Here is a 24,949-nt window from a genome sequence, read left to right as displayed (position 1 = left end):
CCACTCTCACCGACTTCAATCTTTAGAAGACGTTATTAGTAGTTTATAGGTAATAGACAATTATTTAGTTTTTATTTCCTGTGTTTTGATTAATTGTGTAATCTTTTATGTTCAACCTAATTCATTTTTAGAATGTTTATTGAATTTTTATAATCATGATTAGAAGTGATACACGCAAACAATATAAAATTAATATGTTTTAAAATGTTAATATTGAAGTGTCGAATAAATGTATTAAATCATTATTTAAGAATTTTTAGAAAAATAATATACATCATAATTCAGATTTAAAGATTAACATACAAATAAAGAATTGCGATGAATATCTTATAAAATAAATGGTGTTAGTCCAAAAAGATTAAATATGATTATTGTAAATGAAATTTTCTTAATTAATTAGAAAATTTTCAGCAAATGCGCCGAATTAATTAGAATGTTTTCAATATAGTATGTCGATAAATGTTTTTCCATATGAGTTAGTGATTGAGTCCTTATGAACATTTAAAAAAATGTGTCTTTAGTTATAGTAACGGTGTCTTATAATTTAAAATATTAAATGAAACAAATTTTCAAGATAAAAAATTAATTAAGAAATTCAAGAATATGTGATTACTCAATTAGTTTAATTGACACGCTCTTTAGTTTGCTGATTTAATAGATGTTAAATCCACAATCACTGAGTTTGACAAGAATTTTTGTAGAATAAAATACAATTAAAATAAATTACTTGATTGTATATGTTATAAAATTTTGTATATTTCATATATGTATGATTTATTTCATTTATAAGGTTGAAATTTTATATATTATGATATAAGATTTGTTATGCATCTTAACCTCGATAAATTCATTAAAAATTTATTTGTTTATATTTTAATTCTTGTTACCACATAATTTTGATTTCGCCCCAGACTTTGTGTATTCGTTTGCTTGAATCTACTGTTCCACATTTTGCTAAGACTCAGAACATGGCAAACCTGAAAGTAGATATTAATTTAGAGATATGATAATACTTATTTATTTCAATAAACATGTTTATTATTCACAATACTGATAAAAATAACTTAAAAATAATATGTTGACGAACATATATATTGTCAGGAATCTAAAAACACATTTCAAATGTCAACTTTGACACTCAATTTTCAGTGACTACCAAAATATCTGAACAACCCACAATTTATGGACATAAAATCAAGATGATATTCTCCCTTTTACATGAAGAATTTATAATGAAAATCGACAATATTAGATATATAGATATTTAATATAAACCCGTGTGAGGTCATTTAGGCTCACCTTTAAATAGGTTGACAAAATTTCAACCCAGCCCATTTAAATTGTTTGGTAATGTTGGCCAATCGACGGACCCAACTCAAATTGATGGGTCTAATCACAACGATCTTTTACCTTATTTTATTCAAATAATTTATAAATATAAACCGCCAAAAAATGTTGGTTGAAATTTTTTTTATTTAAACACATAAATTCTAGCCAGCGGTTATAAGTAAAGATATTTAAAAATTAGAAACTTTTTTTTAATATAAAAATGGTATATTATAATAAATTTTTTAACCATATTTTATTAAAGTAATTTTAAATATAAACCTTTGCAAAAAAATATTTTTTAACTCATAAGTTATAGCCAACGTCACAAAAAAAATAAAATAAAATAACGAGGACATAAAAAAAATTAATAAGACATCAAAAAAAATTCACAATTCAACAATGAACTATTTCTAAACTTTAATTAATTGAATTGACATAATGAAAAGAAAAATAAAAAAACTAAATCATTGGATTGAAATTAATATATTGTAATGTGGGTAGACAATAAAAAAAGCAAACAATTAATAGTAACATCATAATTTTAAAATCAAGATGATAATCTCCCCTTTATATGAGGAATTCATGATTGAAAAGCGATAATAGTAGATATATTGATATTTAATACAAACTCGTCCGGGCTCATTTAGTCCCACCTTTAAATAGGTTGACAAAATTTCAACCCAACATTTTTAAATTATTTGACGATGTGGGCCAAATAGACGAACCCAACCCAAATTGACTGGTCTAATCACAATGATCTTTTACCGTGTTTTATTCATATAATTTATAAATATAAACCACAAAAAATGTTAGTTCAAATTTTTTTTATTTAAACATATAAATTCTAGCCAACTGTAACAATTAAAGAGATTTAAAAATTAGAAGTTTTTTTTTTATAAAAATGGTATATCACAATAAAGTTTTTAACCATATTTTATTAAAGAAACTTTCTTTTGCAAAAAATATTTCTTAAAACTAATAAGTTATAGCCAAAGTCACCAAAATAAATAATGAAGACATGCAAAAAATATTAATAAGACACCAAAGAAAATTCATAATTCAACAATAAACTATTTTTAAATTTTGAGTAATTTAATTGACGTAAGAAAAGATAAATAAAAAAAATTTAAATCATTTGATTAAAAATAACATATTATAATGTGAGTAGACATAAAAGATATCAAATACTAATTTACATAATAATAAATAAATAAATAAATCTAAATTGATAATGTGGGTAGATAACATTAAAAACAAGCAATTAATAAGATAGACAACATTAAAAACAAACAATTAATAAACCAAGTAATTAATAAAGAGAGAAATGGAAATTCACATATAAAGTCACATATTTATATATATAATAGATATATATATATATATGTAACCTCAGAAACAGAAATTTGATAAAATATTTTCAAAAATAAATCAACATGGGCTTACTTCACGCTTTGAAGCTCTTATGGATTCGTCACAGATCGTCCCCAGCGTGGAATGATAATATGAAGTATTGGGACGTCACGGTTGGTGCAGTGATAGTCGTGGATTCCTCGAATTCTATCAAATCCGGTCTGAAGGAGATCTTGAATGAAAACGCCGACACGAAGAAGGAGGAGGAGAAGGATAAAGCCGCCAGAATCATCATGGAGAAGACGATGGAACATGTCACATTGCACTCACACAGAAACTTTTGGATGCAAAATCGAAACAAAAAAGATCGACAGAAAATGGACAAGGAGGAGTTGATTGATCGGTGACTTGTCTGCTCTTCCTTTTAGTATTTTATTCTTATTCATCTGATCATGTAGCTAGATATGAAATATACTTTTCTGCACAGTTTTCTATAAGAAATGCAATTGATTGCTATTCTACTAAAGAAAATTATTGCAGCTCAACTCAAATTCTTTATTATTGTGTGCCCCATCAAGGAAAAAGACCCTATCTAGGGGTGCCAAAATGCAACACGACTCCGTCAATCCGACACGACCCAACAAGAAAAAAATCAGGTTCGGTTTGGGATTTTTTGGGTTCGGGTCGGGTGGGTTCGGGTTAGTGCCAGGTTAAACGGATTCGGGTTAGGTCGGGTTGGAATTTTCTTGCAAGAAAATGAATTAAAGGCATCAATATCATTCATATATTCTTATATAACAATTGGAATTATCAATGGCTTTTGTCCGTCGGGTTGCCCCACCCCCGTTTTGACAACTTTAATATCAATTAGTGCACATTTAAATTGGCATCTACAAATATATTTTTTGGAATATTAAAAAGAAGAATGTCACCTCAATCAACTCCTTGTCTCTCTCTGTTGATCTTTTTAATTTGTTCAATTTTGCATCCACAAGTTTTGTTGTGAGTTCAACTTGAGCTTGTTGAAGTGCGACTTATTCTACAGTCTTTTCCATCGTGATTCTGGCCACTTCATCTCTTTCTTTCTCCTTCTCCATCTCGTCCTTTTCATTAATGAAATCCTTCACGGCCGATCGGATAGAAAACGCCGAATCAACCACTATCATCGCACCGACGGTGGTGTCCCAGTACTTCGTTTTTTCCTTCCATAGTGGGTATGAGTTGCGTCGAAACCAAAACAGCTTCCGTGCCTGAAGCAATCCCATTTGATCTTTTTTTTGAAAATATTTTATTCTGTTTCGTGAGGTTATACACACATGACCGTAACAGTCTCTCACCTCTATCGATTACATCTTTGGCGGGAATTAACTCCCAAATTATAAAATATAAAATGTTTTTTTAAAAAAAAACCCCTTTTCTCTATTGTCTATACTAAAAACAGGTGTCTTGTTCGGACACAACTAAGAATTGCTTGCTGCTCGGGCTGGATCCGAACTTAATCGGGTTCGGGTCGAACAGCGGCACCCCTCGGGTCGGTCTCTTCCGCCACTTTCGGCCCGCTCCAGTGCCCCAGCGTGTTCCTCTAGGCCAGAACTTCAGAAACTCGGAATTATGAAAGCATAATTTTCGAGTTTTAGAAGATATTTTACCATCTTTTAGATCAATATACCTTGTAAGATGATGATAAATACAATTATTGAAGTTTATACAAAATTTTATAAGCTCGATACAAAGCATATATTGGGTCTTCACAGTTGTAATCACAAATACAAAAGACCCTCCCCCCCAGCTCCCATGGTCTCACCGGGGGTTGCTATACGCCATTTAAATGTCCAGCATCTCTCCCGTGGTTTGGCGATGTGAGATTTTGCCTAAAGGTCTTCATCCCCTCTTCGAGACTCAGCGACCTCGTTGAGGTTTACCCACCATATCAAACTCATGCGGAGTCGCTCTGATACCAAATGTAACAGCTCAACCCACTTCTAATATAGTCAGCTTTGGCCCGTGGCCTCACTAGTTTAAAACGTGTCTCAAAGAGTTGCAACACGCCCATTTAAATGTCCAGCAAGAACAAAATCACTAATGTATTTATTTCACGATAATAGCTCTACCATAGATGAGTCAAAACCACAACTCTCATTTACATTAGACAAATTATTGAATTGTAAATTGACGAGTCCTAATGGAAGGTAAACCAAAAGCAATATAAGGTTTTCTTGCCTATATAGAGCTAAGCACTTGCACAACATACCATTGCCTAGTTGTTATAACTTGTCTACGTTTTATCAGCTACCTCGAGTTGCAAGAGTTCATAAAGTGGTTCAGGTCCAGGTTCATTCTTCATATAATTCTTGTGATAATATGTAGCAATGTTCATAGTGGCTTTAGTGAAAAGCGAAAAAACTATTGCAAACCTCGTAAAGGGCATGGAGTTCAACATCGACTCTGCTGCAAAACAAATAAGATTGATTTCAATTGTCTGTATTTTATGGATTAGTTCTCTAGTGTCTCTTATTCATGAGCCCGTGTTTTGTTTTCTATTACTATTTTCTGCAAGTTCTCGGAATGTGACCATTGTTGCGCAATTTTCGTTTGAGAGATTAATCATTAACATAAATGAAAATTGATCAGAAAAGTTCTTATTTTTATCACTGCCATCTGTTTTCGTTGTGTGGGGATTTTGCTTTCTTGTTGCCATGAATTTTTGCCGTCACTTTCATTTCGATTTTTCTTCAATAATAAATTTGTTGAGATGCTAGTCCACTTTCCATCCTTTGATTGTTCTTGATCTTGAAGAAGAAGCAACATCAAACCAACAAGGTTCTATTTACTTCGATAAGTTTAGCTCTATATTCTTACAATTATTGGAGGATTTTGGGAGTTGCAATATTTTTTTGCCTTTGATTATTATAGGCTGTGAGAGAAAGAATATATACAGATCGAGGTGAATACAGAAGAACGAGAATCGATTAAAGAGGATGATAGCTGTTTACATCTGTATGGAGGATTTCTTACTACGCCCACGTTATGTAATTTTATAACTAAATAGGTGATCAATCTTAAAATAGCGTTTAAATACTATTAAAATAATTTTGTTAACAAAGTTCAAAATCTAGGTAATCATATATAACAAAAAATTAAAAATTGTTATACAAAATTAAAAACTTCCAACATATTTTTAGATAATTAATTTTATATAAAAAAATTTCCAACAACTTTAAGATAGCAATTTAATTAACCCTTTTTATTTTGTTTTTACTTTTTTGGCCTTTTAAATATGGAGTTGTGAGTACAATTAATTGAACTAATTTGTTTAGCTTATCTTGTCAAAAAAAGAATTAGTTCTATAATACTACTAACTCCTCATTACATTCAGTGGTCATTAATTAATTATTATATTTGTCAGTATAATTATATATTTAATCATCTGTACGGCGATGACTTAAATTTGAGATTGTATTTCTTTCCACCAACTTGATGTTGATGTCCAAATTGACAACTTCGTCAAAAGGAGAACACGAAGTCCTAAACGAAATGATTAAGCATAGGATTATAGTAGATGGTTAATTTATAATAATACCACAAAAGAATTCATTTCCTCGAAAAGTTAACCTCTTATCAAACAAACGTACTTAATTGAGCAAAAAAAGAGAGCCGATATTAATTATGAACACATGATTAAATAATTACAATGGTGGACTCGAACTAAATCAAGAATTCCAGGAAGATGCATGCATGTCTCAACCCATTGTTTCAGGAAACAGAAATTGTTGATCAAATTGATTGAATACAAAATCCCAAGAAACCATTGAATCTGCGGTCTCAACACACTGAAATAGAGCACTGTTTTCTTGAATCGAACTGGCCGATTCGCCAACTGCATTCGGGTAACAGTTCACTGAATCTTCTATAGAAAACGATGGGCAGTAACCGGTCGAGATGCTGCTCATTTCTTGATTTGTCATCCATAAATCCATGTCCAGATTACTTGTGAGCATCAGCATCTCATAGTTATTGATGAGATGTGTGGCTTCACTTTCGATGCTGGTGCTGGCCTGATCATTGCAGCAGCTTGTTTGGACTTCTGTTTCTGATGGATCTTTGAGTGCATGAGAGATTTTGATCTCCTCTTGCTCGTTTTCGTCTATCGAATTTGAGTCGATGCGGCCTGTTTTGGTAGTCTCTTCATGACTTTGTCGTGTTTTTTGCTGGATGGGGGGCTGGTGTGTGACAGGGTCTAGTCCGAGGAGCTTCAGCCGTTTCTTGATTCGAGTGTTCCAGTGATTCTTGATTTCGTTATCCGTTCGCCCTGGAAAATGTGATGCAATTTTAGACCACCTGCAACATGTTGGCAAAGCTTTAGCCGAAGATTTTCTATTATTTTAAATATTTGAGTTGCAATTTAGAGCTAAAAAGCAGACCTGTTCCCAAGGCGAGAATGAAGCTCTATAATTTGATTCTCCTCCATTTCTGATAGAACCCCTCTTTTAAGGTCTGGCCTCAGATAATTTATCCATCTCAACCTACAGCTTTTTCCACACCTCAACAACCCTACAGTATAACAATGTTTCAAGAAATATGTATCAAAAGATCATTCTTTTTACAAAACTTGATCTCGTAGTAAAAATGAGAGAGGCCCAAAAATTAAATCGCGTTCGTATATCAAATAAATCTGAAATATATAGAACATCAAGTGTTTAGTTTTTACCTGCAAGCTTGGGTATCATTCTCCAGCATTGAATGCCATTGTTCATAATAAAACTCATGAGTTTATGATCTTCTTCTACAGTCCATGGACCTCTCTTCAGACCGATTTTGTCGCAACAAGGTTGTCTTCCCATTTCTCGTCCAGAAAAACTAAATTGACAAGGTTTGATTTCAAAGTTGCGGACAAAATGGAAGAATTTATATTGGAAAGAAGATTCTCACAGATCATTTAGTGACTTAAATAATGAAAATGTGCTGCTTAAGAGGGGAAACGAGAGATTATTGAATATGCTAAAGCATGGATGGCTAAGGCCTATAAAGAAGAGGGACGGCAAGATGATTATTTTGTTTTTGAGGCTGTGGAATAAAATTTAATCCTGTTTGGAACGAAATATTAATTTTTAGACAAAGAGAGAACAACTAATATTAAATGTTGTTGCTTTACAAAAATATACATTGTCGGTCGCTTCATATATCAACTCAAAATATTAATTAAACTCGAAAAGTAGTGTCTGATGTCATGTCACCACATCGATCAAAAAAGAATTAAATAGAAAAAAAAAGTGCAAGTTAATGAACTCAAAATGTAAATTTTCCTATATACCAAGAATGCAAAATCAATTTGTTTGAATTATAACAATTAATTTCAAGTATCGAGTTTGAAACACAAAACTTCTTGAGTCTTAATCTATATGTTCGAACGTATAATAAAATATAAAAGTTCAATTAGTTTGGTAGAATCTATTTAAATCAAGGACCCAAGTGTTATTATAAGAAAAAGGCTTAATTTTTTGTTCAGAAGGGGAAAAACTAATGAAAATTAATGATGGGATTCTCCTTTGGTGCCATCAGAGCTGGCTAATTTTGTCGTTAAGAGCATCTCTTCTCGTAATTACTTCCAAAATCTTCAAGTACATGGAATATTAGTTGTGGATACTTGCGAGTTTTAAAGACATAAACTTAGTATATTAAATTAAATTAATTATTCATACAAATTATTACACCATGACTTTGGTTAATCTTTAAATTAAAGACTTTAGTTTTGGGAAAAGAAAGAAGGAAACGTGGAATGTAACAAAGAAAAAATAACGGGTTGTTCATGCACTCAAAACTACATGCTCCCAACTACTCGGATTAACTCGAAGCACGACAGCTAAATAGATTTCTCAACATTTTGGGTTCAAAGTCAAGAAAATATAGTTTTTTTTATTATTATTATTATTTATATTTACGTATTATTATACGAAATAATTCAAGTCTTCGTATCCACATAGCATAGATGTCGATCGACACTTCAATATATGTACTGTGAAGTCGTTTTTAAGCTTATTATAAAAGAATTGAAGCTTTCATTTTTACACCATCACACACCATAATCTCCCCAACTATTACATTCCCGACTAATTCTGTTGTTTTTCACAACATGTACAATTTTGAATATTTGCTACAAATCTAATTATAATAAGATATGCAATAAAAAGATGTGGATTCGAACCCCACGTAAAATCGACAAAAAATCATTCACTCTCATCCCACCTCTGGTTGTAGTAAAAAGAATTATAAGTCGAGTCAATCTCTTGAAAAGAACATCCGAATTTTAGTTAGCTTGAAATTAATTACTACTACTGATGTGTTGAAAAACAAAAGACAGGTAGATGAGGATCGAAGTGACGTTGTTTTAAATCCTCGACTCAATTTGAAGGAATCTAACAATCATTAGACAAGATACCAGCCTAATCAATGGGATCACTATTTGTCATAGATTGTCCAAAGTTGTGTAAACAATTGACAAATTACAAATTGATTATGTCCCTTTCAACTTCAACATTTCTTAACCAAAGAATCAAGACCATGAGGCAAGAACAATATTCCATTGTAAAAATTTATTTCTCCACCAATAGTTAATAATTTTCATATTCGAGATCTAATTACGACAAATCTCTTTTTCAAATAAAAAAAATCACTTCTTCCCACTTCCAAAAAAAAAAAAAAAGGTTATAAGTGACTTATTTTCATTGAAGTAACTAAAACCATGCAATATACGTAAAAAAAAAAACAAACAAACAAACAAAATGTAAATCCCCTCATGAATGCTTCCGAGTTAGTAGAATAGGTGAATGTTTAATCAACGGTAAAAAATTTGGCATATTTTCAGCGTTGTTTGAAGGCTATTGTGTTCATTCGAGAGTTTATTGAGTGTGCATAAACAGATAACAAGTGGATTCCCTTCATCAAAAACTATATTTGAAATGTAATAAAATAGATGATCTGACATATTAAAATATAATTTTAATTTTTCCTGGAAATAGTATATTTTTGCAGATTCATCCGAATTGAGATTTCTTCGAAAGCATCTAATAATTGAATTAGATTGTTAGATGTATCGTTTTTTTTTTTTTATCACATTCGAAATTATTAATCGTAAAAATCGATTTGAAAAGTAAACGACCAATTCTCAGCCCAATAAGACCATGGGCAGCCCATAAAATGTTATTTAGTGGATCTTTGATTATTGTTTGCACAAGCCCATTTACGAGATTATATATCCCCTCTGCACCCGCATCACACCAAATAACTCACCCAGACCAGCGAATTAAAAACCCCTTAGATCTTAAATATCAAATATGACCGTTGAGCCAAATCCTTTTATCACTTTTTTCCTCTCTCCCCAATTTTGTAAAGATTGCAAATCCTGTAGGAAAGATTACAAGAAAATGTCAGATATCGAGATTCCGAAGAAGAGTGCCGATTACCCAGAAAATACATCCAAAAAACAGCCAGAGATTTCTGAAGATGGTCCGAGAAATCAAAATTTGTTCAGCCCAAGGTTTCGATCGGTCGCCGCCATGGCCGGATGGGATGAAGAAGCACTTCTGATCGCTAGTCATATCGTTGAAGATACACCTGATAGATTTTGCAAGCAGCGGAAAAGATCGGATATACAGCATCTCAAGACCCCACCAACAAACTCAAGAAGGTATAATGTACAGTGTGTTATTCTAATAACACATTTGATTTGTGATCGTTAGTATTTTCTGGCTTATTTCCTGGGAGAATATTGTCGTTGGAGGGAAATTTTCGTCTCTTAGATTATTGGAATTAATTAACAATATTGATAGAAAAGAAGATTGATCAGAAACGATCTTATTTTTATCATCGCCATATGTTTTCGTAGTTCGGGGATTTGGCTTCCTTGTTGCCGTAAATTTTGCAGTCCCAGTCAAGTACAATCATTTTTATTTCTCTTCAGCAAATTCATTCGGATGCTAAATTGTGCGGTGTTTACAGAAAACGCAGGGCTCATAGGAATAGTCCAGTTTCCATACCTGTGACCGTTTTTGATCTTGAAGAAGAAGATGACTCAACATCAAATCAACAAGGTTCGATTTACTTTCGATGACTTTAGCTTTCTATTCTTTTACAATTATTAGAGGGTTATGGGAGTTGCATTGTTTTTTTGGTTCTGATTATTTTAGGCAGTGATAGAAAGAATAAAGAGGTGGATATTGTAGCAAAAGTAGAGCCGAATAGAGAATTGATTAAAGAGGATGGTAAGGACTCAGGTGTTTCTAGCCCAAGCCCTGTTATCCCTTGCCTTGATCAGCTTCGTGAAGAACTTTCATGTGCAGTAAGAGTTGCCTGATCTAGATTTGCTTTCTTTGCATTATGGTCATATTTTTTGTCATAATCTTGAGCTCTAACTTGAGAATTGGGTCTTATGGGCAGATTTGCCTGGAGATATGTTATGAACCCAATACAACACCTTGTGGACACAGGTAAAAGAACCATGTAGCTCAACTATTTCGATTTTGATTTCGTGTCGTGGAGAGTATGCCTAATATAGATGTTTGAATTGAAGTCCACTTGGACTCTGATGTTTAGTAAGACAATCTTTCCCTCAGTTAATCCAAAACATGTTATTTGAATAGAGTCTGAATCAATTACTTTTCATATATGATAGTTTTTGCAAACAATGTTTGCGTTCTGCTGCTGAAAAATGTGGGAAGCGATGTCCAAAGTGCAGGCAACTTATCAGGTATACAAGGCAGTAGACAATAGTAGTTGCATGTTATTTAAAGTATCGAAGTGATAAAAATACAAGAATGGTTGATTTAATTTAGTTATGTATTTAAGTATCGAAGTGATAAAAATACAAGAATGGTTGGTTTAATTTAGTTATGTATCTTAAATTTGGCAGCAATTGGAGATACACCAGGTTTAATTTAGTTATGTATCTTAAATTTGGCAGCAATTGGAGATACACCAGGTTTAATTTAGTTATGTATCTTAAATTTGGCAGCAATTGGAGATATTGCACCGTGAACACAGTTCTCTGGAATACAATTCAGCTCCTATTTCCAAGAGAAGTCGAAGCAAGAAAAGCAGGGACTACCTCAGATACTAGTACTACTACTAGAGCGACTCGAGAGGAAAGTAGTCCAGCCAGAACTAGACATCATAGCAAGAGAAACAGATCTATTCAAGCTTTAAACAGTCCGGAAACAGATGACATAGACTCAGATAGAAGAAACCGTCGTCGGCTCAGAAGCCTAAGTTCACGAATTTCCGGTACTTCAGGCAGAGGAGAAGAAGCTAGTTTAAGGAGAGATTTGCCAAGCCAGGATGAGGATGCCGTGTTAGCTTTCAGATTGCAGAGGGAAGAATTCATGGAGGCGTTTTGTGTGGTACCTGATGAGCACAGAAGAAGCTCACTTGCACAGGCTAGAGCAAATTTGAGAGCAATGGCATCAAGGGTTCGTTTGAGGGGCAGACATAACCATAAACCTGAAGTGAATACTGAACAAGACATCTGTTTTAAATATAGACAATAGAGCGAGCCATGGTTATTTTTTTCATTCTCTTCTCTTGATGCTCGGGCCAATCAGGGCTACTGGTATTTTTTTTAAAAAAAAGCTCGATGGAATATTGCACACTAAGTTGCTTAAAACCCCGCGAAATATTTATAGGCGTTTAAGTTTCTGTGTTTTTAAAACAATTCATATAACCTTAAGTTTGTAGTTGTAAAGTTTTGCAATCTAATTACGTTTGAAAATAAGTATTTGAAGATATTTTTACGCCAAATTGTAAAAATTAATAACATTTTATATTAACTGTATGGGTTTCTTGGGTTAGGTTTTTTCGTGTCAGATACACGATAAACGGATATCCTCTTTCCTATTTGAACCCGGCCTGAAAAAATCATTACCGACTTTCAGGTACCAAAAAAACATAGATTCCTCCATTGCATAGAAATGACAAAAAAAAACGTGGTTAAAAGTAGGGAACTAAATTTAACGTGGTTATTCAATCGGATACTATGTACTTTTTTTAAAAAAAAATTAAAGAAAAATCGAGTACCAAGAGAAACCCGTCACCAACTCGATTTTTTTAAAAAAAATGGTCGGGTCGGCTACCCAAAGCCCAACAAAATTGTCCACCCCTATTGATAGTAGCACAATATAAAAATTTTTATTTACTTATCATCAGGAGCACTTGGAGCGTATGAATTTATATCTATAGACCTGAGGTGGTATGAACTCAAGTTTTTAAAAAACATGGAGTTAAACGCCTATTAATATTTTATAGGGGTTTAATGCAACTTCGAGTTTTTATAGGGAGGATGGATACAATTTTCGCAACCCTTCCATCTTTAAATATTTTCCTAAACATTTTTGTTATTTTGTATATTTTAGTAACAGAAACATTTGCTAGGTTATATATAAAAAAGAATTTCTAATTTTTTTACTATCATCTCTGTCATTTCATTATGGTTTATATATTTTAAAGAACTAGGAATGTATACGTGCGATGCACGTGGGTGACAAATAATGAAAAAGATAATCACAAGAATTAGATAATGTTTAAAATCGTTCAAATAAANTAAATAAAAAAACTCATAGAAAGAGGAAAATATATAATCACTAAAATAAAATGAGACACTAAAAGATCCAATATATTAAATAAATTAATGTAATAAAAGTAAAATAAATATAGATTATATAGTTTGGATAAAGGAGCTCAACATAACCATCGAAATAAATCCTTAGAGACCAAGATATAATCTTCAAATTTTGTGAAAAGTGACAAGAATGATTAAATCAAAGAAACTAGTGTAACATCAAATAATTAAGTAAAAAAACTCATAGAAGGGGGAAAATAGATAATCACTAAAATAAAATGAAACACTAAAAAATCCAATGAATTAAACAAATTAATGTAATAAAAATAAAATAAATATAGACTATATGGTTTGGATAGAGGATCTCAAAATAATCATCAAAATAAATCCTTAGAGACCAAGATATAATATTCAAATCTCGTGAAAAGTGACAAGACTTAATCAAACTCTGGGAAAAAAAAAACAAAAATAAGCCATGTAGAACTGCAAGGCGGAAAAAGTAGGAATGAATTCAATGTTTTCAATGAATATTAATACTCATATATTAATAATCAGTAATTAAAAGTAAAATAAATATAGACTATATAGTTTGAATAGAGGAATTCAAAATAATCATCAAATTAAATCCTCAGAAACCAAGATATAATCTTCAAATTTTGTGAAAAGTGACAAGAATTAATCGAACTTTGGGAAAAAAACAAGAAGTCATGTAGAACCGCAATGCGGAAAAAGTAGGAATGAATTCAATGTTTTCAACGAATATTAATGCTCTTATATTAATAATAAGTAATTAGTTATAGTTATTTAAGATAAGCAAAGAAATTACAACTTAACTCATATAAGAATATAACTTATTAAGCTAGATAAAGAAGGGCATATAGAAAAATTCACAATTGGAAGTGGTATATATAAGTAAAAAAACTCATAGAAGGAGGAAAATAGATAATCACTAAAATAAAATGAAACACTAAAAAATCCAATGAATTAAACAAATTAATGTAATAAAAATAAAATAAATATAGTCTACATAGTTTGGATAGAGGATATCAAAATAATCATCAAAATAAATCCTTAGAGACCAAGATATAATATTCAAATCTCGTGAAAAGTGACAAGACTTATCAAACTCTGGGAAAAAAAAACAAAAATAAGCCATGTAGAACTGCAAGGCAGAAAAAGTAGGAAAGAATTCAATGTTTTCAATGAATATTAATGCTCATATATTAATAATCAGTAATTAAAAGTAAAATAAATATAGACTATATAATTTAGATAGAGGAATTCAAAATAACCATCAAATTAAATCCTTAGAGACCAAGATATAATCTGCAAATTTTGTGAAAAGTGACAAGAATTAATCGAACTTTGGGAAAAAAAACAAGAAGTCATGTAGACAAGAATTAATCGAAATTTGGGAAAAAAACAAGAAGTCATGTCGAACCGCAATGCGGAAAAAGTAAGAATGAATTCAATGTTTTCAATGAATATTAATGCTCTTATATTAATAATAAGTAATTAGTTATAGTTATTTAAGATAAGCAAAGAAATTACAAGTTAACCCATATAAGAATATAATTTGTTAAGCTAGATAAAGAAGGGCATATAGGGAAATTCACAATTGGAAGTGGTATATTTATATGTAAGTAGATTTAAAACCCATTTTCAACTCTAATCTTTACTGTTCATAATCTCCTCAAAATAGTTTTGGTTGTAGAAAAACTAATCTTTCACAAAGTCGAGGATTTTATCAGCCGTCACCTAAAAAAAAAAACAGACTTAATATCTAAAAAGACAAAATGAACAACAGACTAGCATGTCGCTGATACACATGTATCAAAATCAAGCAAAGACAAACATGTGAAGATGTCAGGGATGCTTGAAGAAAGACTTCTTTGACTAACATAATATTAATAATCCATGATTATGACACCTTTACGAGTATAAAACTCTGGACAAGATAAAACAACATATTGATAAACATATTGCAAGTACAATCTTAATAATAATAGGTTCAAGTAAACTGGAGGGGATTCTGAGAACCAAAATGATCTAATTTAGAGAAAGACAGTAATAAAACGGGAGTTTCTTGAAAAACATTTTTTAAGTAGTCCTTAACTAAAAGAGACTCGAAATCTCTAAACATATTGCAAAACGCTAGAAATTTGACTCAACCTAACATTGCATGAAACTTGACTCAGTTAGTTCTCATAAATGTGATGTGTGATGACCAGAAATAGTGGCAGATACAATCAATGCCAGTTGTCACCTATGCAAAAAACTGTCCCTGGTATCGACCTGTGTGTTTTCGCAATATAAAAGCCAAGTACACGCGCACAAACTATTCTCCATTTTAAGCCTAAACATTAATTAAAGAGTAAAACTGACATCAATAAGATTTTTGTCTCAATATACTCGTTTGTGCATCATCCTCTCAATGATGGCATTTATATCCGTATCTGAGGCTGCACATCATGCACCCACACCAGCGCCTTCACTTGCTCCACCTTCTCAATCTGGACATGGAGCCCTCCCTCCCTCTGCTGCTGCTGAATTTTCGGAAAGTTTCTTCGTATCGATTCTAATTCCAGCTTTCACGTCCTACTGCTTTTCTTTGTTCTATTAAATATTTTTAGTGTGCATTTTCAGTTATTTAGTTTTTGTTTGGGGTTTTTTTTTGTGCTATTGGTTGCTGTTACGGTTTTTCAAAATTGTCTTTTACTGTGATATATATGATCTATTTGAGTACTGATTTGAATCAATAAATTACCGTGAGTCAGTCCATCACATTTTATATTGGTGTTCATGGATTTTGACTCGCAAAGTTTTGATCCAAAAATTCAATAAATTTAGGGAAACCTAGTAGTATGATGAGGAACCTTTACCAAAAATAGTTGATCTATAAAAATTAATAATGCAAGCAGAAAAAGGTATAAGAAACACACCGATGCCTCAAGAGTAGTAGGCAGTAGGCAACTTATGGCTCCTCAAATTGAGTCATTCTCTTTCCGTTGGCAGCTTGTAAGCGAGCCTAAACCATCACCGAGAGTTCGGACAAAAGGGCAATGAATTTCAAACGTTAATCAGTAATCAAAATATTTGTTACAAAAATCAGTGCTGAAGGAATGGCAGAAAGCTATATTTCATATCTCATTACATCGTGTCAAACAGAAGTACATGTGATCTTGAATATATGGCAGAGCAATACTAATGTCTATGGGAATGCTTTCTGCTGCCATGGTAAGTCTCACCATTCTTTCTGTTCCTTCTTTGCATGACTCTAAAAGTGAAGGAAACAACTCCAATTGCAGCCATAGGATAAAACACCATATATGGGGCCAATGCCAATGCAGAAATAAACGAAAAGTAGCCAGCAAGGAGATAACCAAAGCTTAACCTGATTTCCCACAAAGGGAATCCCGGAATAGGAAACCAAAAGAAATTTAATTCGGGCTTTGGATCACATATACCATGCAAGATGACACCAGTGCTAAGTAAGGAATCCCAAAAACGTGGAAAGTTTTGGCAGATACCATTCCGCTGCAAATTATGAAAGACGGTAATACATCATACAAAGATATAAAAGTACATCAAAAGCTCACAGGAACTACGTAAAGCATTCTGAATGCTGTCATATATAGCATAATATTCCATTAAAATGAGACCATCATTTGAGCATATACTGGCTCAAGACTAACCTTTGCATATTCACAGTCAGGACCATCACTGATTTATTGCTGTCAAATAAGATGGATCGTGCAAGACTGTGAAGAATAATACCATGACAAGAAAGAACCCTGCCTAAATTTATTTCTAGGAGTCATAATTCCAAACTACACCAGCTCAAGTTAAATATGATCGCTACAATAAATTGGCTTTAAAATGATGAGCTCTGTTAGCAATGAGCTGTTCATGAGTTATTTTCATATTCTTTAATGAAAACTAGAAATAAGCTTCAAAACTCAAATGGAAAGATTGTAATAAACCAGACATACCTGGAGCCAGGCCACAAGAGAAGGGACAAACATCAGTGCCGCAAGCAAATGTAAAATAAGCAAGCCATGGCGGTGGTTGAAGGTTTCTAATTGTCTGTCACTATAGCTTCTTGTAGATTCTGGGCTACTAGAGCAGTTTACAGCACCAGAAAATAGCTTGCTTATGTCACCTTCAGACCTGGAGTCGTATTGCATTGAGTTACTTTTACACTCATTTCCAGATTCACATAACTCTTCATTCTGAACATGGCTGCGAAATGAAGCCATCAAAAAACTGTTCACAAAGACAACAAAACTGACATTAGGGTCACTTTAAACATGGATATATCTTGAAACACCAAATAAATATCACATGCCAGTACGTAATTCAACGGTAAACACAAAAATCTCAAGAAAAGAGAGCTGAGCAGAATAAACATAAGCAAAAGAGTAAAACTTGTGGGCAACTGACTATCACATGAGAATAACCAAAACCTAGTTGTATGAAAGCCTTTTATACATAATTTTTCTCAGTTCAAGCCTCAAGGGAATCTCAAGATCATTTAAAAAAAAAGTTAATGAGTGACAACTAAATTTATTGATACCTCGAGAGGGCACTGTGGCAGCACAGAATATGAGATAAGAACAATACAAAAAGTCCCAGGGCAGGATGGACAAAACAAGCCAGCACAACAGCAACAAATGCCATAAGAAGTAGTGAATTCACCCTCATAACCCTTACCACCTGCTCCGTGATATTAAAACAAGGTGTCAAATACATTATTGAGGAATAGAGGATTGTATGTTGGAAGATTCATTAATTCATATTAAACAAAAATATAGAAAGGCAACAACAACAAATGAAAGATCACCTTAGCAGATGCGAAGCTGGATAATAGGTTAGAAAACCATTGGAGAAACTGAAAACCAAAGTTTCCTTCCCATGCCTCCCACCTTAAACAATGATCTCGTTTTAGCATGTACGAAAATAAAAACATCCCAAACCAGAGAATGTTTCTTTTACAGGAATGTTCTAACAATAGGAATCAATTGTTGAAGCTTACATAGCTCAGACATCATATAGGAAAAAAAACACTCTTGCTAGTTTGTTGTTGGCACACATGATTTTGCATACAGATGTATACACAAAGAAAAGCAGAAACAAAAAGGGGAAAAGCTACTAACCGTCTCTTTGTGATTACATGGGCTGTGCCAGCAACATAGAAAAGCAATTGAGAAAGTGATATCAACGAGATCACGGCCCCATTGGCTAAAATATAGCAAAGCAATGACACAAGAATGAAGTTTATAACTGGAGGGAGCGATTGAGAGCTTAGCCAAGAATAGAGCAAAGCAAATAGAAGAGGCATTGCGGCAAGGAAGAAAAATGGCCTTGGTAATCTCAAATTAGATTCGACAGCTGATAGCAGTGAAGGTATTGGTTGATCAAATTCCCACGCATGTGCTTGCCTAGTCAGAGCAAAAAATATAACAGCAATGCTAAGACCGCTGATCTGCATGGAACAAATTCCATTCAAACCTAAACTTGTGAGAAGTCGTCAAATAAATTGAGAAATATGATCAAGCTAGCAAATAGGTAATGAAGAATGAAGAAAGAGCGGGGTGGGTAAATTTAAGTAATTATTCTTTGACGGTTTTGATAAACTTAACGTTAACTTAAGTCAAGAGAAAACAAGCGAAAAGAATATTAAATTTACTAAGCTCATAAATGTGTTCATAACACTCATAATCAACTAGCAAACAAAATTGTTCTGTTTAATACTGAGAATACTGAAGGGGAGAGAAACATGCATATGAACAGATATTCGACAAATAAGGGGAATATATTTTAGACTAACGGGAAATAAAAATGCTTACAAACAGAGAATCGACAAACAGGTAGATTTCATCTACTAATGCTATATTCTGAGAAGGGTGATGTGAGAATCTACCTGAGAGAAATACAAAAGCAAGAATCTACCAGCAGCGGCAGTGATAGAAACACCAAAAGCAGCTTTATATGAACAGTGTGGGTCTACCTGAAAGATTCACGGAGAATAAAAACAGTTATAAGTACAAGAAGAGAGCTCATGAAACAAAGAAATGTACCATTAGCGAGTGCTACTGGGACTAAAAATTATTTTTTAGTGCCAAGAGCTACCAGTAACAAAACCGCCGTCTTATCAGACTCTTGCGAAGAAGTCCAGAGTCCTGGAGACGAATCTACGATAACTATTTCAGAATACAAATTTGGAAAAACATGGAGACCAGATGTCGCATCCCAAGCAAGTGCCACTGGTGGAAAACAGCGAAGTCGACAAAACCCTACATCCCAGCAATCAGAAAATGGAATGACAAAGCAGCTAGATACAGAGGTGAGAAAACATCTTCAGATATGCTCAAGAAAGGGTTCCTGATAGCTTTTCATTAATAATAATAACAACAATTATAACAATAAAATCATAACTATTAAGAATTTCATGGATCCACACACAGCTCACAAGAGAACCCTTACTGTCAAATAGTGATATAGGATGAACGTAAAGACAATAATGGGAAACCCTTACTGCCAATTTCCATATCTCCGGGATCTAAACCAGGAAATTCTGACTTCCTAATTCCACAGCCCGTTGTTCTGAGAGATAACGAAATAGGAAGAAGACCTAAGCTAACAGAAAATGTTAGATTGAATGCAAGAGGATGATCCTCTTTCAATGTTATTTCCTGCAAACAATAGAGCTATGCAACAATCAGTAAAAGAGCATTAGGAATTGCAGTAAGCTGTACATTGAAAATCTCAACCTTTTCCAAATATGATGAATGAATCAACCAGTGAGGAGGGAATACTTGCTCCCCATCCTTTGGATTGAAAAATTGTCCCACTCCCATTGATGTAGCTGGTGGAGGTCTACCTGAAACAGTCTGAAGAAAAAAAATCTCTGAATTTCATTAATCATCTTGTAAGAATGTTTCATTGATCATTTCGTAACAGAGGCCAAACACATGCCAAACAGGAAAAGAATTGTCTTATAAGTATAATTCCCTTTTCCTATCTTCAGAGGGTTCCCCGAGATCCTAAATGAAAAGTACTATTTGGCAGGTCACAATCCTAACAATCATGGAGTAATTTCATCTTGGAACTACTTAAAAAGGAGCTTTTGAGGAAAAATATACACCAGAATAAGATTAACAGGCCCGATTCACAAAATTATTTCACATCAAGATACTGCAGCATGAGAATTACCAAAGTCTGAAAATCCTACACATTTTACGAAACAAACCATAAGATTTGAAAATCAGAAAAGAGAGTGACTAAAATTTGAAAGAAACAGTACCGGGCGAGGTGCCACTGAAATTGTCAGGAATCTGAAGCCATTCAGATCCCGAGGACCCAACCAAACAAAAGCAGATGGAGGAGCTTGCTCAGTCTGACTACCTGGCTCAATCTTATAGAAAAATGGCCATGATCAGAAAGCATGTATATTCAAACTAAGTTATTAAAAATTGGTATAATCATAATACATGAAATATAATACCTGCCTGGGTGCTGGTCTAGAAGGAATATGCACCATTTTTGACGTAACTTCTAGAACACGATTGTTCATTGACAATTTCGACGCCAAAGTTCCCTTCTCCGGCCAAAGATGAAGTCGCACTCCAAAACATGGTGAAAGATTTGTCACAAAAATAAAGTGGTATTTCTTGTCTGCGCCCTGAATATTACAAAAGCTCTATGAAACTTACATGATATTGTATAAACATTATGACCTATTCAGATCTATAAGGAAAAAAATTATACAAGTTAAAGGAGCGTCCACTCTATGTTTACCTATTGGAGAAGTTGTGCCTTGGAAAAAAAATATAAAATGCATATTAGAAGAAGATATAGTAGAGCTATAAGAAGATATGTTGCCTAGTAAACTTTACTGTACAATCTCACCCTGATGAAAAAGACCAAGGAAAGGTTTTTGAACTGAAAAATAAAGCTAACCAGTTTCTGAATGTCCAACCACCGTCTTCTCCCATCCATAGCTAAAACTGTGACAGTACTAGTTTGAATGTAAAGGTCCTTTTCAAGTCCATCTTCGCTCCACTTTAGATTACTTGGGCAACCAGATACGCCAAGAGCTTGTGCTTCTGTCCGTAGTTTTGAGTTATTAAAAAGCTTATCAACTACTAAGCCAAAAAAAAACCTATATAGCAAGCACAACCTAAGGGTAGCATGCCCCTGCTACAAGTATAGAAATCAAGCACAGATGTAGATTACTGCTCTCTATCGGAAATATCAATAGTATATTATCTGCCTCTTTAATTAGCTTCATCTCGAAATAGGAAAAAGGTCAAGAATCATTTTACAGACAAATATGCAGGTTGCTCAGAACAGTGACCGGAGTTTATTTGCCTCTAGGAAAAAACTGTCAATTTCTAAGCATAATTTGAAAATGAATAGGCCAGCTTCTAATTCTATACAGGAAAAAAGGTATCAGTAAAATACCAGAATGAACGTTTCTGTCTTGATTATGAAGTTGGTCAGACTTTTGCGTTAGTGTTGAATGTCTCGATGGAATAATGTTATGATGTATTCCACTATGAAGCATTTTAGTGAATACTGCAAGTCTGCTTCTTAAATTATGAAAAGGTTTCCCGGTCCTCGTGTCTACCAGACTGAGAAGAGTGTGTGACACCTGAAAAGTGGATATATTTCAGGGCAATACATCCTCGAGCATTAATAGATCCAATGGAACAACGTGACTCACTTGCACAACCAGCTGATTACACCATAAGATAACCTGATGTTCCATTGACAACCAAACATTCTTCATAGCAGTGCTACTTATCATAAAGCCATGTGACGGAGGCACTATACCATCAAGAGACTCCAACTTTGAGCGGACCTAGAATTAACAGAGCAAGTCATGCATAAAGCATTGGGCAAAGCAAGAAGAGCAAAGTAAAATATCAGTCAAAAGAGAATAATTAAATCGATGGGTATCCAAAATCTGCTGCACAATGGCTAGCACGTATAGACGCTGTGGTGTTCTAGAAAAAAACAAACTATATCATAAACTTCTTAAGAGAAACAGCAATACTGACTCAAATAGACAAACTATGGAATAAATTTCCCTTCACCATTCATCAATGCAAATGCTGATGCTGGATTTCTGGGGAAGCAAGAAGGTAATAAGAAAGTTTAAACGATATCACAAATCGTTGTGTTCGTTATCACATAAAATCTTCATGAATTTGCCTTAATCCAAATTTCTAGTTGTTTCTTTAAAACAAATCTCTAGACTTTTCAATAATTAATCTTAAATGTTAACCTTGCCTGGTAATCATTATAACCACCGGAAATGGATACAACAACAACATGCGAGAGCAAAGGATCTGCTATATCACGTCCAGATTGAGAGGTTTGGACCTCATACCCTTTTCTCCACTCGTGATTCACATGAGAGTAATAGTGACCCAAGGATGGCTGCAATGCCACTGGAGGTGATCTGGGAAAAATATGATATTTCAGATGTATCTAATAGCTATAAACAGTGATTAAACCAACTCTAACAAACAAAAAGAAAAACATAGTTTACTGGTGCGGGGTCGAAAGTGTCAAGACAGTTTCAACAGCAGACTTCCTCAAACGGGGATGCACAACTGCAGCCCTAGCAACAAAACCTCCCATTGAATGACCAACCAAAATAACACTTCTGGGCAGACTTCCAGAGAGAGCAGCCCCTTCTTTAGCCCGTGCATCTTGAGATTCTTTATATTGATCTAGTATCTACCAGAAATAGTGAAACATTACAAGAGGACACAGAGAATTGAGGAAACTTAAGAACTCATATCTCATTTTAAGAAAAATAATAACCAACTTCATACCCCAACATTAAGAAAAATTGTTATACATATAGATATAAGATACTTCATCATCAGCCTAAACAACACGGTTTATGCCAACGAAGAAGCTAGATTATTTCAGCTTTACTAGACTTATTTCTTTTACTAAGTTTTCTTCTGCGTAACTACCTGCCACGTATTTTGAATTCGCTATTCACAACACAAGCTTATCGGATTTCATGCAAAAGTGACAAAATGATACCCTGTGTATGGCATACACAACATATTCTGAATGCTCTTAAAGTATCCGACCATCCATAGCAGAATGTTCACCTTCAAGATCCACCGCAAACCAATCAAGCATAGAAGTGTATTGATTTGGTAGCATATTTCCAGTCAAATCAGCATCTCATTCATCTTCCAAATATGGGAAATCTTGGTAAAAGTCCAGTTCAAGTGGACCATTTTGATAAGCTCTGTCAGATTCGGCACCCAGGGATCTGACCTGCATCAGAGCAGGCAAACATATAAGCAAGTGTGTCCGACAGTGAATATGAAATCTAACATTCCGGCCTCTTGAAGCAATCCAATCATGATACACCATTTCATTCAAATCAACGACAGCATCGTAAGAGTGACTACATGGCTACTCAAAATTTTTGCCCTTCATGCGGCTGCATGTCAACCACTTGACCGATATTTCAAAATCCATGTTGTATGGTATAATATAGACCAAAAGCTTCCTAATATATGCCCATCAATAAATGCAACAACTATGTCAAAATCATTATATTGTCCAAATTTTCACCTGATAAAAAGGAAATACTAATGAGAGCCAGGACAGCATCAAAACTCCACATAAAGAGAGAAGCATACCTGTTTGTAGCTTCCACCATTTCCAGGGATGAAAAGAACTGGAATGCCATTAAGATTTTTAAGATGCTCATAAAAATCAATCTTTTTCCACCCTTCGTGGTATAGATACAAGCCGTATTTTGTAGAAGACACATTTTCTGGCATTGATATGGGAATGTATGTAGGATACATGTATGTCATTACACAACCATTTGATATTGGTTTCAATAAGCCATAAAGACCAGTAAAACCTATCGATACAGCAAAGATAGCAGCAACTGCTACTCTAACTTTAGGTTTAAAATCTTTCATATCTGGAATACACTTCTGATTCCCACTCAAAAAACTATTGTCCAATCACCCGCTGCACGCAGACGCTCCCAACTATGTAAACAACCAAAGATTCAAGATGAAACAAGTAAATCAGACGTGGCAAATATCATCTTACACCGAGCGAAACAAATCAAACAAAAAGTAAAAAAAATGTCAGTAGAAAAATATTATAATAAGCTGTACAAGCTCAACGCCATTGAAATGCTGAAATGTACATCTAGTCCACAACAGTTAACTGGAAGTCTTAGCAAAGAGATGCGAATCAGTTCACAGAGATAAATTATGCGATTAATCTGAAAAAAAAATGAAACAAATAAGCAGAAATGGAATCAAAATAACGGCGGAAATCACATTACTAGAAGCTCAAAAACAGAAAAAACCAAACGCAACAGTAGAAAAAGGTAAGAAAAAGTGACGTACCTCCAGGTGAGAGAAAAACGAAGAGACTAAAAGTGGGAGAAATCGAAGATGTGAGAATATATTGCGCAAATCGTAGCGTTGATTCGATGCTTCATTAATGGAACTGTGTTCAAGTATATTTGTTGGACCCTTGTTGAGTTTGGGCGAGAAACCCGATAAAACGGGTCAGATACGTCACTTGAAATTAGAAAGAATTTAAATTGGGCCATTTGATTATGAAGTTTTGGGCTTCGAAAAGCCCATTGATGTA

The 24,949-nt window shown here is 33.6% G+C and overlaps 3 protein-coding genes and 1 long non-coding RNA gene across 11 annotated transcripts in view; 2 read left to right on the top strand and 2 right to left on the bottom strand.

Moving 5' to 3' along the window:
• The window catches only part of LOC140976076 (uncharacterized), a 31,676-nt gene that overhangs the window by 4,416 nt on the left and 2,311 nt on the right, over positions 1 to 24,949 (top strand). The window lies entirely within an intron of this gene.
• LOC140977833 (myb-related protein 315-like) lies at positions 6,339 to 7,711 on the bottom strand. The gene is made up of 3 exons (XM_073442566.1): positions 7,388 to 7,711; positions 7,101 to 7,230; positions 6,339 to 7,017 (listed from the first exon to the last, which is right to left on the bottom strand). Exons 1-3 carry the CDS (start codon positions 7,518 to 7,520, stop codon positions 6,420 to 6,422), a joined length of 861 nt encoding a protein of 286 aa, XP_073298667.1. The 5' UTR covers positions 7,521 to 7,711; the 3' UTR covers positions 6,339 to 6,419.
• Positions 9,981 to 12,386, top strand: LOC140977807 (uncharacterized). The gene is made up of 6 exons (XM_073442544.1): positions 9,981 to 10,363; positions 10,675 to 10,766; positions 10,863 to 11,014; positions 11,113 to 11,162; positions 11,348 to 11,422; positions 11,687 to 12,386. The coding sequence occupies exons 1-6, from the start codon at positions 10,011 to 10,013 to the stop codon at positions 12,216 to 12,218; spliced, it is 1,254 nt and encodes a 417-aa protein (XP_073298645.1). The 5' UTR covers positions 9,981 to 10,010; the 3' UTR covers positions 12,219 to 12,386.
• Positions 16,349 to 24,883, bottom strand: LOC140976072 (uncharacterized). 8 transcript variants are annotated; one of them, XM_073439949.1, is made up of 19 exons: positions 23,968 to 24,883; positions 23,693 to 23,899; positions 23,354 to 23,596; positions 22,845 to 23,035; positions 22,583 to 22,754; positions 22,014 to 22,151; positions 21,752 to 21,941; positions 21,248 to 21,393; positions 20,793 to 20,969; positions 20,592 to 20,702; positions 20,059 to 20,178; positions 19,824 to 19,980; positions 19,418 to 19,581; positions 19,209 to 19,295; positions 18,442 to 18,770; positions 18,129 to 18,210; positions 17,862 to 18,001; positions 17,278 to 17,551; positions 16,349 to 16,822 (listed from the first exon to the last, which is right to left on the bottom strand). In XM_073439949.1, exons 4-19 carry the CDS (start codon positions 22,934 to 22,936, stop codon positions 16,490 to 16,492), a joined length of 2,712 nt encoding a protein of 903 aa, XP_073296050.1. In that variant the 5' UTR covers positions 22,937 to 23,035; positions 23,354 to 23,596; positions 23,693 to 23,899; positions 23,968 to 24,883; the 3' UTR covers positions 16,349 to 16,489. The 8 variants fall into 8 exon arrangements, with proteins under 8 accessions (XP_073296050.1, XP_073296051.1, XP_073296049.1 ...); XM_073439950.1 differs by having other exon boundaries at positions 23,693 to 23,834; XM_073439948.1 differs by having other exon boundaries at positions 23,693 to 24,883.

Source organism: Primulina huaijiensis, chromosome 5 (assembly GCF_012295235.1).
Source record: "Primulina huaijiensis isolate GDHJ02 chromosome 5, ASM1229523v2, whole genome shotgun sequence".
Lineage (NCBI taxonomy): Eukaryota > Viridiplantae > Streptophyta > Magnoliopsida > Lamiales > Gesneriaceae > Primulina > Primulina huaijiensis.
Note: the sequence above shows the minus strand (reverse complement) of the source record. Positions and strands in the feature narration are given on the sequence as shown.

Coding starts and splice junctions, on each gene's coding strand:
- LOC140977807 (XM_073442544.1), top strand. CDS start 10,011: ATGACCGTTGAGCCAAATCCTTTTATCACTTTTTTCCTCTCTCCCCAA. Junction 11,163..11,347: donor ACAACACCTTGTGGACACAG/GTAAAAGAACCA, acceptor CATATATGATAG/TTTTTGCAAACAATGTTTGC. Junction 11,423..11,686: donor AAGTGCAGGCAACTTATCAG/GTATACAAGGCA, acceptor TAAATTTGGCAG/CAATTGGAGATATTGCACCG.
- LOC140976072 (XM_073439948.1), bottom strand. CDS start 22,936: ATGGGAGGTTTTGTTGCTAGGGCTGCAGTTGTGCATCCCCGTTTGAGG. Junction 22,755..22,844: donor ACACTTTCGACCCCGCACCA/GTAAACTATGTT, acceptor TATTTTTCCCAG/ATCACCTCCAGTGGCATTGC. Junction 16,823..17,277: donor CTCTTGTGGCCTGGCTCCAG/GTATGTCTGGTT, acceptor CATAATTTGCAG/CGGAATGGTATCTGCCAAAA.
- LOC140977833 (XM_073442566.1), bottom strand. CDS start 7,520: ATGGGAAGACAACCTTGTTGCGACAAAATCGGTCTGAAGAGAGGTCCA. Junction 7,231..7,387: donor AATGATACCCAAGCTTGCAG/GTAAAAACTAAA, acceptor GTTATACTGTAG/GGTTGTTGAGGTGTGGAAAA. Junction 7,018..7,100: donor CATTCTCGCCTTGGGAACAG/GTCTGCTTTTTA, acceptor AACATGTTGCAG/GTGGTCTAAAATTGCATCAC.